The 13,805-nt window shown below is 35.3% G+C and overlaps 1 protein-coding gene across 1 annotated transcript; it reads left to right on the top strand.

Annotated features, from left to right (window-relative positions):
• Window positions 1-1,086: 1,086 nt before the first annotated feature.
• Window positions 1,087-3,889, top strand: LOC130976529 (cationic peroxidase 1-like). The gene is made up of 4 exons (XM_057901411.1): window positions 1,087-1,356; window positions 1,955-2,146; window positions 2,442-2,607; window positions 3,162-3,889. The coding sequence occupies exons 1-4, from the start codon at window positions 1,147-1,149 to the stop codon at window positions 3,545-3,547; spliced, it is 954 nt and encodes a 317-aa protein (XP_057757394.1). The 5' UTR covers window positions 1,087-1,146; the 3' UTR covers window positions 3,548-3,889.
• Window positions 3,890-13,805: the final 9,916 nt, after the last annotated feature.

The following is a 13,805-nucleotide window of genomic DNA, read 5'->3' on the forward strand; positions in this document are numbered from 1 at the left end:
TAATCATTTATTTATTAGATTAGAAAATATCATAGACAATCAAAAAGTCATGCTGAACTAAAAAAAAGATGATTAGGATAGAGAAGATATTAGCAAGGCCATTGAGAGGTTTTTTTTTTGGGCGATATAAGTATGGCTTAAAATTATAACATTGGATCTTTAATATAATAATGATGATAAGACATGCATCAATTTGAATATTAAAAATGAAGAGTATTTAATTAAGATGCATGAATAGATCAATAGTTATTTAAGACGCATGAAGAACTTTTACGTAAGTATCTCATACTTTTCTCTATGAGAATAAGACATTTTCAAATTATAAAAAACTAATGTACACACCTTTAAAAAAATAATTCTGCTACATTATCAACAGTATTTTTACTAACTTTTGTCAATTTTTATTTATAATTGTATTTAATAAAAGTGTCTTTGTAGATATGTCTAATAAAAATATCTTTTTTATAGTTGTGTTTAATAAAAATGTCTTTATAGATATATTTTTTAGATGTGTCTTTTTATATATATGTTTAAAATATGATAATTAATTATTGTTGACAATAAATTGACAGATAATATGTTGGTACCTATACTTTTCCTTAAAAATATACAACTATGCATTACAATCAAATTAAAAATACATATTAAAAACAGTATATATTTACTGATTCGGTGATCTTTCTTTTGTAATTTACCCATAGTATTTTTGTTAAAAATGTCCAAAAAAGTTTCTTTCAAATTAAATAATTGATTGAAAAATGAAAGTCCTTAAAAAAAAGTGTTATATTTCAATAATTTCGCTTTAGGGGGTCACCGTGTGTAGACTGTGTGGAACATTAAGCGTGGAATAATGAATATGAATATCTTTAACAAGTCAAAAGATATTCGGAAACTACATCTTTCAATGATTAATGCAAATAAGGCCTAGCTAGTAGTACTACTCTTACTCTAATCAAAATTTCAAATATAGAATGAAATAATGTAGTTTTCATAATTAATTGTACGGTTGCATACATTGACACGACGATAATGCAAACTAGTGTATGTAATAAGAGCAAATTTCTTATATAAATACGTGACACGTTCCAAGGCCTTAACCACAATACTAAATCACTAATAAGTAATAATCTCTCTTATTCACTTGCCATGGCACTTCCAATTAGCAAAGTTGATTTCTTAATATTATTCATGTGTCTTATAGGATTAGGGTCAGCTCAATTGTCACCGAATTTTTATGCCGCAAAATGTCCGAATGCACTTTCAACAATTAGGTCAGGAGTGAACTCTGCTGTGAGCAAAGAAGCTCGCATGGGAGCTTCCCTTCTTCGCCTTCATTTCCATGATTGCTTTGTTCAAGCAAGTCTACTTTCACTTTCTTTAATGCCCTTTTTTTATTGTTCATTTTTTTATTATTTTTTAATTTTTTTTATACTATCATTCAATTAAATATTTATATTTATGTGGTCTTGGAAATAATAATGAGTTATTAGGTTAAATTTTACCGAGGTAAAATATTTTTACGCTGATAGTATATATATAATTACAATCTAATTCATTGTTAATTATTTATTTTCTACTTAAAAGGTAAAAAATTAAAGTTTCACCTTATATTAAATTATTATTTAACACATGCATATATCATGCGTCAAAGACATACATGCACGTACGTACAAATATATAAATAAAATATTCCAAGTGCTGACAATTGGTTTTGCTGGAAGTTGAACATTAGAATTCTTTATTATTATTATTATTATTATTATTATTATTATTATTATTATTATTATTATTATTACAAATATATAAAAGCAAATAAATAAAGGATATTTTAATTGCCTAATGACAATCAAGCTTATATTTCTTAGGTAACAAATAATTAAATGAACTCCATATATATGTACATTATGAAACTATTAATTAATTTTAATTCTTTGCCTATAATTTCTTGTTTCAGGGATGTGATGCATCAGTGCTATTAGATGATACAGCAACTTTTACAGGAGAAAAGACAGCAGGTCCTAATGCTAATTCTATTAGAGGTTTTGAAGTCATTGATTCCATAAAATCTCAAGTAGAGAGCTTGTGCCCTGGTGTTGTTTCTTGTGCTGATATTCTTGCTGTTGCTGCTAGAGACTCTGTTGTTGCTGTGAGTATATATAACTTAAAATTGATTTAATTATATTATTCAAGATATTTTTTCTGTTATAAAATTATTTATATTTTTTGTTATAAAAAGTTATTATATATACACAAATGTCATAATTAATGAAGTCATTTTGGGATTAGGTGTTTTGTCAATTTCATTCATTCCCACCATGATGAAATAAAAAATCTTCCCAAAATGCACTCAATTTGAGCCAAGTATATATATTATATAGTATAATATAAATCACTAAATGGCATATATATAATAATAATAATGTGAAAATTGTCAAAATCAGCTTGGGGGACCAAGTTGGACAGTGCAATTGGGGAGAAGAGACTCAACCACAGCAAGCAAAAGCCAAGCTAACTCAGATTTGCCAGCTCCCACTTTGGATCTCAGTGGTCTTATCTCTGCTTTCTCCAAGAAAGGTTTATCAACTAGTGACATGGTTGTTCTATCAGGTACTTCATTAATCAAATTACACTATGCTACTTATGGAATTTTCCTTATTATACTTAAAAACTGTCACTAAATTTAACTTTATAATTTTTATTATTTAAAAATAAAAATTTATTTTGAGAATAAAAAAATCAAAAATATTGTCAAATAATAAAAATATATTACTTTAATTTTAGCTATATTAAGTATCCTTAAAATTTAAGTTAAAAAATATAATATTTATGGTTACGGCGACTACCATAATTATATTATTTTAGCAATTTTTTTTAAATATTATTAAAATTAAATTAATAATTTTTTATTATTTAACAACGCTTTTTAACTACTTGAAAGTAAAAATAAAAAGTATTATGAAAATAAAAGAAAATACATACAACTTCAATTTTGCCAATACTTGTTAAGTGTTATTAAAGTTTTTTGAGCTACTATAACTACTGTAATCATAGAATCATATACTCTAGTGTAGTATAGTATATAAATGCACACATTTAGTCTTATTTAATTTTATGATGAAGTTGAAGTTGATATTTTTATGAATGAAATGAAAAAATTTCAGGGGGGCATACAATTGGGCAAGCAAGATGCACAACATTCAGAGCAAGGATCTACAATGAGACGAACATAGATCCGAATTTTGCAAAATCATTGCAAGGAAATTGCCCTAGCACTGGTGGTGATAACAACTTGGCCCCAATTGACACAACTAGTCCAACAAAGTTTGACAATGCTTACTACAAGAACTTGCAAGTGAAAAAGGGTCTCTTCCATTCTGATCAGCAACTCTTCAATGGAGGTTCCACAGATTCTCAAGTCAACGGTTATGCAAGCAACCCTTTAAGTTTCTGCAGAGATTTTGGCAATGCTATGATTAAGATGGGAAACATTAGTCCACTCACCGGGACCAGTGGCCAGATTAGAACCAATTGCAGGAAGATCAATTAGGATCAATAAGATCAATAATATAGAAAAATAAATAAATCTGGTTTGTTATCTTTTTTGTTTTATTTAATGATCAAGTCTAATAATGGTATATGAACATTTTTAAGAAAATGTTTGAATATTATTATTTGATTTGAGAATTGAATAAATTGAAATATAACAAAGTTTGTTTCAGCTTTTTTACCTTAATTAGGATGGATGTTGCAATTGTGGTATAGAAACAATTCAATGTCAATGTTCCCTCTCAATTGTAACTAATATTGGCCAGTTACTATGGAAATTTTAAAAACTATATAATATACATATATTTGGTTCGTTCTTGAGGACATATATACCCTCACTATATATATTATAGGCCTCAAAGATGGAGAGATAATCATGCTTATCTTGTATAGTGCTTTACCTATTCGTCAAGTCATTATTAATCCATCAATATCACTCATCATATCTTGATAGTATATCCATATATACGTCACAATTATTTGAATTATTGTTTTAATTTAATATGGCATTAATTCATATGAAAAAGATACTTACAGTAATCCACCAAAAAAAAAAAAAGAAGAAAAAGATACTTACAGTGAAAAAATGAGAAAATACAATAATAATATCATTAAATTAAAATACAGAACTAATGACTCAAATTACTTTCCTTTGTTGATAACTTACATGAATAATGGTTATATTATTGTATTTTGAATAAAAGTTGGGTTCGAGAAGTTTTCAACGTTCAAAAAACGGATGAAAAATGACTTTTAACAAAAAAATTATGCGTGTTTGAAGTTTAGATTTAAAAGTAGGATTTGCAGAAATGGCTGAAAACGAAAAATTCTAATATGTATGTCCACGCATACACTATCGCAATGTTAGATTGCAGAAGAAGGGCAAACCCATGGAAGAAGTTAGTTTGATATTGAGAAATAGTTATTGAAATAAATAACTGAATTAAAGATGCATGGATTGTAAAACCCGGTTAATTAACGGCTAATTAACCCATAAATGAGAATTTATTCTAGAAAGCCTAAAATGTGATTTTTATGGCTAGATGTGATAGAGGAGAGTGAGACGAGAATTTTGGTACCAATTTTATAGAATTCGGACCAAGATTGGACCGAACGGGCCAAACCGGGCCAACCGGACCCAAAGTGGGCCCTTGGCCCAACATAACTAAATCAAAACCCTAGTTTTCAGCACTCTCTCTCCTCACAACACTCAAAAAAACACGCTGAAATTGAAGAGAGGGGAGGAAGAACACTCTCTCAACTTCTTTCTCTCACTTGATCTTCAAACCACCATAACTTTTGATCTAGAGCTCCGATTGCCGCTCCGTTTGCGGCCACGCGTTCACCGCGGAGAGCTCTACAAAACCCATACAATTAATCTTGAGGTAAGCCACAAGTTTCTGTTCGAAATTCCAGCCCTTATTTTCGAGTTTCATGGGTAAAATATTGAGATTTTGGGTTCTTTGATGTTATAGGACCCAACTCTCTTGAAGGAGAAGGTTAATCTTGTCTTCTTGGACCTTGGGTGTGGTAAGATTCTCAACCCTAGTGTATTTTGTTATTCTATGATGTTTGGGTTTTGAGATGTTGTGTATGGGTATGATGGTTGTGGCTTAGGTTGTGTATATGTGAATATTGGAGCTTGATTGGTGATTTTGAAAAGCTTGGAAAAAGGGTTTGGTGGTGGAAAATCTGTTCTTGGAGGTGTTGAGGTCTTGAGAGCTTGTGGATAAGTGGTTTGGAAGTGCTCCGGGGGAGCTTGGAAAAATCGGCTAAGGTATGGTTTCGGTTTCCCGTATCTAATATGTAATGTGGTAGGAAATACTTAGGCTAGAGGCCCTAAGATAGGCATTGAATTGTTGATGTTGTTGAATGATTGAGATATATGATGTGGTCATATATGTGATGATGATTATTGATGCCTTGGTGGTATGATGTATGAGAAATATGCATGTTGTGATATATGCTTGATGAGTGGTTATGGTTGAATTGTGGGTTGAACCATGTTGTTGGTGAGTATGATGTTGATTGTGTACAATAATGATTTATTGGAATTGGTGTTGTTGAGAATTGGCATGAGGAATAGTATATGATATGTCAATGTGTTTGTGTTTGAGCCACTTGGGTGAAGTGGGGTAAAATGATGAGATGGTGATCTTGGTAAATTGTGGTAATGTGTCAATGTGTGAGTTGAGGAGGCTTGAAGTTGAATTTGATACATTTTGATTGATTTCAAAGAAAAGGGATGAAATTGGCATGTTTTGATTGATGTTGAAAAGAGTTGAAAATGGCTTGTTTTGAAAATGGCATATTGTGGTTTTGTACGAAAATATGGTTTTTAGGCATACTTTGACGGGACATAACTTGGACTACGGATCTTCGTTTTGTACCAAATCTGTTTAAAAATGAAATTGGATCCGGGATGTCCATGCCGTTCAAAGAACGGGTGAAAAACGATTTAAAATGAGGAAGTTATGTCCGTTGGAAGATTGGGATTTAAATCTGTGAATTCTGCAGCTTTTAACTTAGAAAATTTTTAGCAGAATGACCCATTGCGCGTGGGCGCACCTGGTGCGTACGCGCCGATATTCCGAAAAAGTGCCATCCACGCGTACGCGTGATGTGCGCGGGCGCGCCGATTGTGCTGCACCCAATGCCCAGCCATTTTCCAGAGAGGTATGCCAGAACTGTGCTAGTGTTGTGCTTGGGGCATGAGAACACCCACGCGTACGCGTGGTTGACGCGTGCGCGTCGATTGACAAATTTTGAATCCACGCGTTAGCGTGCATGACGCTTGCGCGTCGATAAGTTTTTGAGGCCATCCACGCGTGCGCGTGGAGTGCGCGTACGCGCGGCTCTGTTTTCATCCCAAAGTTGATTTTTGAGTTTTAAAAGCCAAATCTCATACTTCTAAGCCTCCGATCTCACCATTTATGTCTTAAATCATTATGGCATGCCTAGCTATTAAAAAGGGGCTAGTGAATGAGGTAACTTGCGAGTGAAGCAAGGGAAACATGAATGATCAATGAGGATCAAAGATGATTATGTGAGATGTGGAGGATGGTGGTGGAAGTGCTTGTTATGCCATGGGCCGAAAGGCTGTAATTGTTAATGAAATGGCTGGTTATGGATTTAACCGCGAGCCGGAATGGCTGTGTATGATATGAATATTGGCTGGTTCTGGATTGAACCGTGAGCCGGAATGGCTGATATGGATGTTGATCCATGGATGAGAATTCATGCATGTTGATGCTGAATTATTGATAATTATGAATTTGCACTTCCACTATCAGAGATACGAGTTTCCCTGGGTAGTAGCAGTGGCTAGCCACCACGTGCTCCAGGTTGAGACTTGATACTCTGTTGACCCTATGTCGTAAGTGTGGTCGGGCACTGTGAAAGGCCCGGATGAGCTCGCCCCCGAAATATTCACCAGTGAGGGTGATGGATATGGATCATGTTTATGATCAAGTTTATAACGAGTACAACTCGAGTTGGGGATGCGCGACAGAGGGACAGTCCAATGGTTAGCGACCAGGACTTGTCGGGTTGGCTCTATAACCGATAAGATGATATCATCGGCCACTAGGGACAGGCATTCATCATATGCATACTATGTGAATTGTTTGAGATTGCCTATTTGACTGCATATTACTTGCTAATTGTCTAAATGTCTTAACTGCTCCTATTTGTATATTCTTTGTCTGATATAACTGTGCTTGCTATAATATACTCTTGCTGGTGGTTGGGAGGTTTGAAGGAATTGGAAAGGGAAGTATTAGTTAGACTGAAGAATCTTTAGTCAGATGTCCTTATATGGTTTAGCTTGTTTATAAGCTTTGATATTATCTGGGAAAGTTCTAGGATTGCCTTTGGCTTTCCTCTATTATTATGTATTATATATGTGAAAGCTGTTACCATGCTGGGGACCTCTGGTTCTCACCCATGCGGATTTTGTGGTTTTCAGATGCAGGACGTACGGTTTCCCGCTGAGGCATGCCGGAGACTTCTAGATTTGCGAAGATTCCTTGTTCTTTGGGACTATGTTTTTGGTTTATACGTTTTGCTTAGATACTTTTATCTCCATTAAATAATACAAACTGTGATGACTCCTCTTATGGGAGATTTTGGAGAATAGGTTTTATGTATTTGTGTCCCTTTGGGTTTCCTTTGGGGTTTTCCTTATTTTTATCATATGTATATATTGCTATGCTCGGACCGGTTATCTTCGCAGCCGGGTTTTGAGTTTTGATATTCCTGTTTTTGACACTCCTTTGTATATATATAATCTCGCATTGGTTATCCTTGTTCGTTACGTTATAGATCGAAGAGTTGCGCTTTTGAGTTGCGATTTTTGTTTACCCCTTTTTCTACAAAGGCTCCTAGTTATAATCAATCATTCATACTACTATACGTACTAAATTTTTATTTTTAGAGGTCGTAATACCTTGCCATCTCTGAATTATGACTTAAGCATAAGTCTCTGTATGGTAGGGTGTTACATGGATAATGTTGAACAATTGAGATATTGAAGATGATGACGATTGGTTTCAATTATGATTTTTTAATAAATTGAAATGATATTGAAAATTAGATTAAATCTGATTGTGATATGTGTAACACCCTACCATACAGAGCTTTACGCCTAGGACGTAAATCAAAGGTGGTGAAGCGCTACGACCTCTAAAATAAAAATACGTAAATAGATATATATGAAGAATAGTTTAACTAGGAGCTTTAGAAGAAAGGATGAACAAAACAAAATCGAACACACGTCACACTAAAAAAGCGATTAGATGGAAGGTTTATACAGAAAATCAAAGAGACAAGTATATAAACAGAGTTTCAAAAGATAGATACATAATCAAGCTCTAAATTTGACCTGCGAAGCAAAGGTCAGCTAGAGTATATTTATATACATATATGTAACCCCAAAAATGTTTACTAAAATACAGAATATAAATCATGTTTCTCTAAGTCAACCTCTAGGAGGGACAGAATACAAATATATACAAGTGTAGAGCCTAAAATACAAGTACATATACAAAACACAAAGTATAAAATCTCAGAGGTAGATCTTTGTGTTCCAAGAGTCTCCAGCAAGCTCAATGTGGTGCATCACGTTCTGCCTCTGAAAACAACAATATGTCCTCAACATTTTGATTCAGACGTGTGTTATAGGTGCAATTTTCTTGGGCATATGTCCTGTAACTATCTACGTAGGTAGACTCAGGATGCCAGTTGATAAACCCCAATTTTGTGGTTTATTGATGAGCGGATATTTTATACGCTTTTTGGGGGTAATTTCATGTAGATTTTAGTATGTTTTAATTAGTTTTTAGTTAAATTTTATTAGTTTTTAGGCAAAAATCATATTTTTGGACTTTACTATGAGTTTGTGTGTTTTTCTGTGATTTCAGGTATTTTCTGGCTGAAATTAAGGGAGCTGAGCAAAAATCTGAGTTAGGCTGAAAAAGGACTGCTGATGCTGTTGGATCCTGACCTCCCTGCACTCGAAATGGATTTTCTTGAGCTACAGGAGTCCAATTGGCGCGTTCTCAACGGCGTTGGAAAGTAGACATCTAGGGCTTTCCAGCAATATATAATAGTCCATACTTTGCGCGAAGAAAGACGACGTAACTTGGCGTTGAACGCCAAGTACGTGCTGCTGTCTGGAGTTAAACGCCAGAAACACGTCATGATCCGGAGTTGAACGCCCAAAACACGTTATAACTTGGAGTTCAACTCCAAGAAAAGCCTCAGCTCGTGGATAGCTTTAGTCTCAGCCCCAGCACATACCAAGTGGGCCCCAGAAGTGGATTTCTGCACCAATTATCTTAGTTTACTCATTTTCTGTAAACATAGGTTACTAGTCTACTATTTAAACAACTTTTAGAGACTTATTTTGTATCTCATGACATTTTCAGATCTGAATTATATACTTTTTGACGGCATGAGTCTCTAAACTCCATTGTTGGGGGTGAGGAGCTCTGCAGCGTCTCGATGAATTAATACAACTACTTTGTTTTTCATTCAAACACGCTTGTTCTTATCTAAGATGTTCATTCGCGCTTAATTATGGAGAAGGTGAAGATCCGTGACACTCATCACCTTCCTCAATCCATGAACGTGTGCCTGACAACCACCTCCATTCTACATCAGATTGAATGAGTATCTCTTAGATTCCTTAATCAGAATCTTTGTGGTATAAGCCGGATTGATGGCGGCATTCATGAGAATCCGGAAAGTCTAAACCTTGTCTGTGGTATTTCGAGTAGGATTCTGGGATTGAATGACTGTGACGAGCTTCAAACTCCTGAAGGCTGGGCGTTAGTGACAGACGCAAAAGAATCAATGGATTCTATTCCAACCTGATTGAGAACCGACAGATGATTAGCCGTGCTGTGACAGAGCATAGGAACGTTTTCACTGAGAGGATGGGAAGTAGCCATTGACAACGGTGACACCCTACATAGAGCTTGCCATGGAAGGGACCTTGCGTGTGGGAAGAGGATTTCAAGGAAAAGTAGAAATTCAAAGGACAAAGCATCTCCAAAACTCCAACATATTCTCCATTAATAAAGTAACAATTCCTTATTCCAAATACTTTGACTTCTTACAATTAAAACCAAATAACCTTATTGGTATCCTGACTAAGATTAATAAAATAAACATAGCTTGCTTCAAACCAATAATCTCCGTGGGATCGACCCTTACTCACGTAAGGTATTACTTGGACGACCCAGTGCACTTGCTGGTTAGTTGTACGGATTGCAAATTCGTGCACCATTTATCTTATGCTTAATTTGGGAGATTTTATCACATTTCCTCACGTTTATTCAATGAAATAGCATGGTTTTGTGAATTGCTCCTAATTTGTGCTTAAGAGTAAAAGCATACTTTTTAGGTCCTAAAATTGCTAATTTTAATTCACTTTAATTCCATTCGATGCGTTGATATGTTTGTTAAGTGATTTCAGGAGTAGAAGACAAAGATTAGGTTGGAGGGATGAAGAAAAAGCATGCAAAAATGGAGAATTCATGAAGAAATGTGGATTTGCTGAACTGAAGGCCACACGCACACGCACCCCACGCGTACGCGTGAAATGTAGATTTACCAGCGACGGGTACGCGTCACCCCACGCGTACGCGTGACCAGAAAAGTTGTCAGCGACGCGTACGCGTGACCCATGCGTACGCGTGACATGCTGCATGTGACCAACTTAATAGCAATACGCTGGGGGCGATTTCTGAGCTCAAGGAGGCCCAAATCCAACTCATTTCTGATGCTTTTGAATCCAAGGATGGCAAGGGAATAAGAGGAGAAGTCATAGTGTAGTTTTCATCATGTTGTAGGTAGAATTCTAGAGAGAGAAGCTATCCCTTCTCTCTAGAATTTAGGGTAGTTTAGTTTAATTTTCTTAAATCCAACTTCCAATTCTTGTTTTGATTTGGTTTTCCCATTTTAATTTCTTATTATATCTTTACTCTTCTAGTTTTACTTGTCATTTCTCTTATTTTGTTCTCTTTTATGTTGATGAACCATTGTTGGATCTTGATTTCTTCTAATGCAACAATTTTATGTTTCCATGTCTTCTTTATGTTTATCTTCATTGCTATTGTTGATTTCTTGCTTATGTTATTCATGGGTTTTGTTAATTCTTGCATTTGTGATGTTTACTTTTATTTCACTCTAGGTGTTTGATAAAATATTTTCTCTAGTTTTTAAGTAGTTCTCTTTACTCTTGGTCTAGGCTAAGGGAATTGAGTGACCTTGAGTCATTGGGTCTCATTGAATTGGTGATTTGAGAACCTTATGTGGTCAATTTGATAACTATTGACACTAGCCTACTACTAAGTCAATTAGTAGCTAGGTTAAGACTTATGGATTGATGTTGATCAAGCCATTTGATATACTTCAAGCATAGAAGTAGACTTAATGAGCTCGGTTCTTCATAATTGTCAATATATAGCTTGTAGACAAGGATGGTGATCTCAATTCCCATGTCTTAGCCAAGAGTTCTTTTCCTTTGTTTTATTAGTTAATTGTCATTTACTTTCTTTGTTATATACTTTTCTTGTTAATTACAAAATCAAACCCCCCTTTGTTCTTCATAGCCAATAATTGATCACTTCATTGCAATTCCTTGTGAGACGACCCGAGATTTGAATACTTCAGTTAATTTTCATTGGGGTTTGTACTTGTGACAACCAAACAATTTAAATTTGATGTAAGAGTTATTAGTTGGTTTGGAGCTATGCTTACAACGAAATTCTTATTTCTACAAGAAAAATTCTAGACCAACAATAAATCTTCGCATCAAATTTATGGCGCCGTTGCCGGAAATTGCAATGGTGTTATATTATTGGCTATTGTGAATATTGTGAATATGTTTGCCTTTTGGTTATTTGTTAGTTTTTGTTAGCTTTAGGACTTGGTTGCTTATTTTTGTTAGCTTTTGTTTTTATTTGCTACTATGAATTATCACCCCTTTGGCTATGAGCTTGGTTGAAAATATGTTGTAGGAAATGGGAGCTACAATGACAAGATGCATCAAGGATGGAATAATCGAAGATGGGAGGAGCCTCAAAGGATTGATCAACCTTCTTGGCAACAACCCCCTCCGGTTTCTTATAGGTATAATTCAAATCTTAATGCATATCAATCTAATGGATGTGGTGACTCTCATTGTGGTTGTCAACAACCACCACCATATGCCTATGAACCACCCCCTCAACCTAATTTTGAACCACCATACTCACAAGCCCCCTACCACCAAACACCTCCATATGACCCTAATCCTTATCCACCATACCAACCACCTTATGAGCCATATGAACCATACATGGAACCACAACAATTCCAACACAATTACTCCCAAGAACCACCTTCATATACACCATCTTCATACCCTTACCAAGAAGAACCACCTTCCAATTATGAGACCTTTTCCCCAAACGATGGACCCTCTCTTACACCACCTTCACTGGACCAATTGCTCCAACCCCTAATACAAGAGCAACAAGAACTTCTAGCTAGGTGTCTGAAGCAAGAAAAAGAGTTCAAGGAGATAGAAGCCAAGATTGCTATTGTGATGGAAGCCATTCACAACATGGTCTCCTCCCGCCTAAGCCTATGCAATCAAAGTACTCCCATTGTTGAATATGGAGAAGCAATCAAGGAGCATAGTGAGGGAGTGAGTTTGGAGCTTCAAGGTGGAGAAGAGGAGTTAAAGCATGGAGTGCAACAAGAGGAGAAGGTAGAGATGATTGAAATGGAAGGAGTGGTTGAAGATCTAGGAGATGTTGGAAGTCTATGGGGATGTAGAATTAGAGAGCCCTTTTCCAAGAAGCTTGACATTGATGTTGAGGAGGATGCGCAACCTCCAAGGCATATCATGGTTGAAGATTTTGAAGAGGTTGATCAAGAGATGGATTCAATCATTGAAGAATTCTTATCTAAAATTGAATCTTCCCCCATTGGACATGAAATTGAGATTAAAGAAGAAGATACTTCACCTCTCATACTCTTGGTAAGCAATGAAGAAGAGATTGAATTGGAAGGAAGCTACCAAGATGAAGAAGTTGAAATTGAAGAAACTTGCAAAGAAGTGAAAGTTGACAAGGAAGAGTACAAGGGAGTGGAGCTTGCAAGATCATTGGAACCACCCCTCCCTAAGTCACCATCTTGCAAAACATTCAAGTGGGTAAAATTCTTATTCCTAAGCTTTACTTTCTCACTTGAATATGGTTTGATCGAAAATGATGGTCAACTTAGAGCTCTTTGTGGAGTTAAAAGTAAAGGAGAGTTGTGTAGTGGTTGGAAACATCACTCTAAGTTTATGATGGTTGCATGCTCAAAGTTGAATAGCAATGGTTGTTGTAGAACCAAATTGTATGGGTCTAGGAAGTTGTTTGGAGGCTTCATTGAGAATTTAGCTCGCCTACAACCCAAGTGGAATCATGATGATCAATTAGAAGATGGGTGTGAAAATAAGATATATGATCCCGGATCACAACATGAAGACCAATTTTGGGAGCTCATATCTTGTGAAGAACCTCACCCAAGCTTGGTGAAGTCGGTTAGAAATTTTGACAACCAATTGAGGAGCAAGCATTCTTGGAGGTTCAAGGATGAATACAAACATAAACCACCTTGAAAAGGAGCCTCCCAAATGTCGAACTTAAGGACTTAAACTAAAAGTGTTAGGTGGGAGACACCCCACCATGGTAAACTCTTTCCATTCTCTTGTAAATATA

This window comes from Arachis stenosperma, chromosome 4 (assembly GCF_014773155.1).
Source record: "Arachis stenosperma cultivar V10309 chromosome 4, arast.V10309.gnm1.PFL2, whole genome shotgun sequence".
Classification (NCBI taxonomy): domain Eukaryota; kingdom Viridiplantae; phylum Streptophyta; class Magnoliopsida; order Fabales; family Fabaceae; genus Arachis; species Arachis stenosperma.

What these genes read in the sequence shown, in the direction of transcription:
- LOC130976529 (XM_057901411.1), top strand. Translation starts at nt 1,147, where the DNA reads ATGGCACTTCCAATTAGCAAAGTTGATTTCTTAATATTATTCATGTGT. An exon ending in CTAGAGACTCTGTTGTTGCT is followed by an intron (nt 2,147 to 2,441) that starts GTGAGTATATAT and finishes TGTCAAAATCAG; the next exon opens with CTTGGGGGACCAAGTTGGAC. An exon ending in TGACATGGTTGTTCTATCAG is followed by an intron (nt 2,608 to 3,161) that starts GTACTTCATTAA and finishes AAAAAATTTCAG; the next exon opens with GGGGGCATACAATTGGGCAA.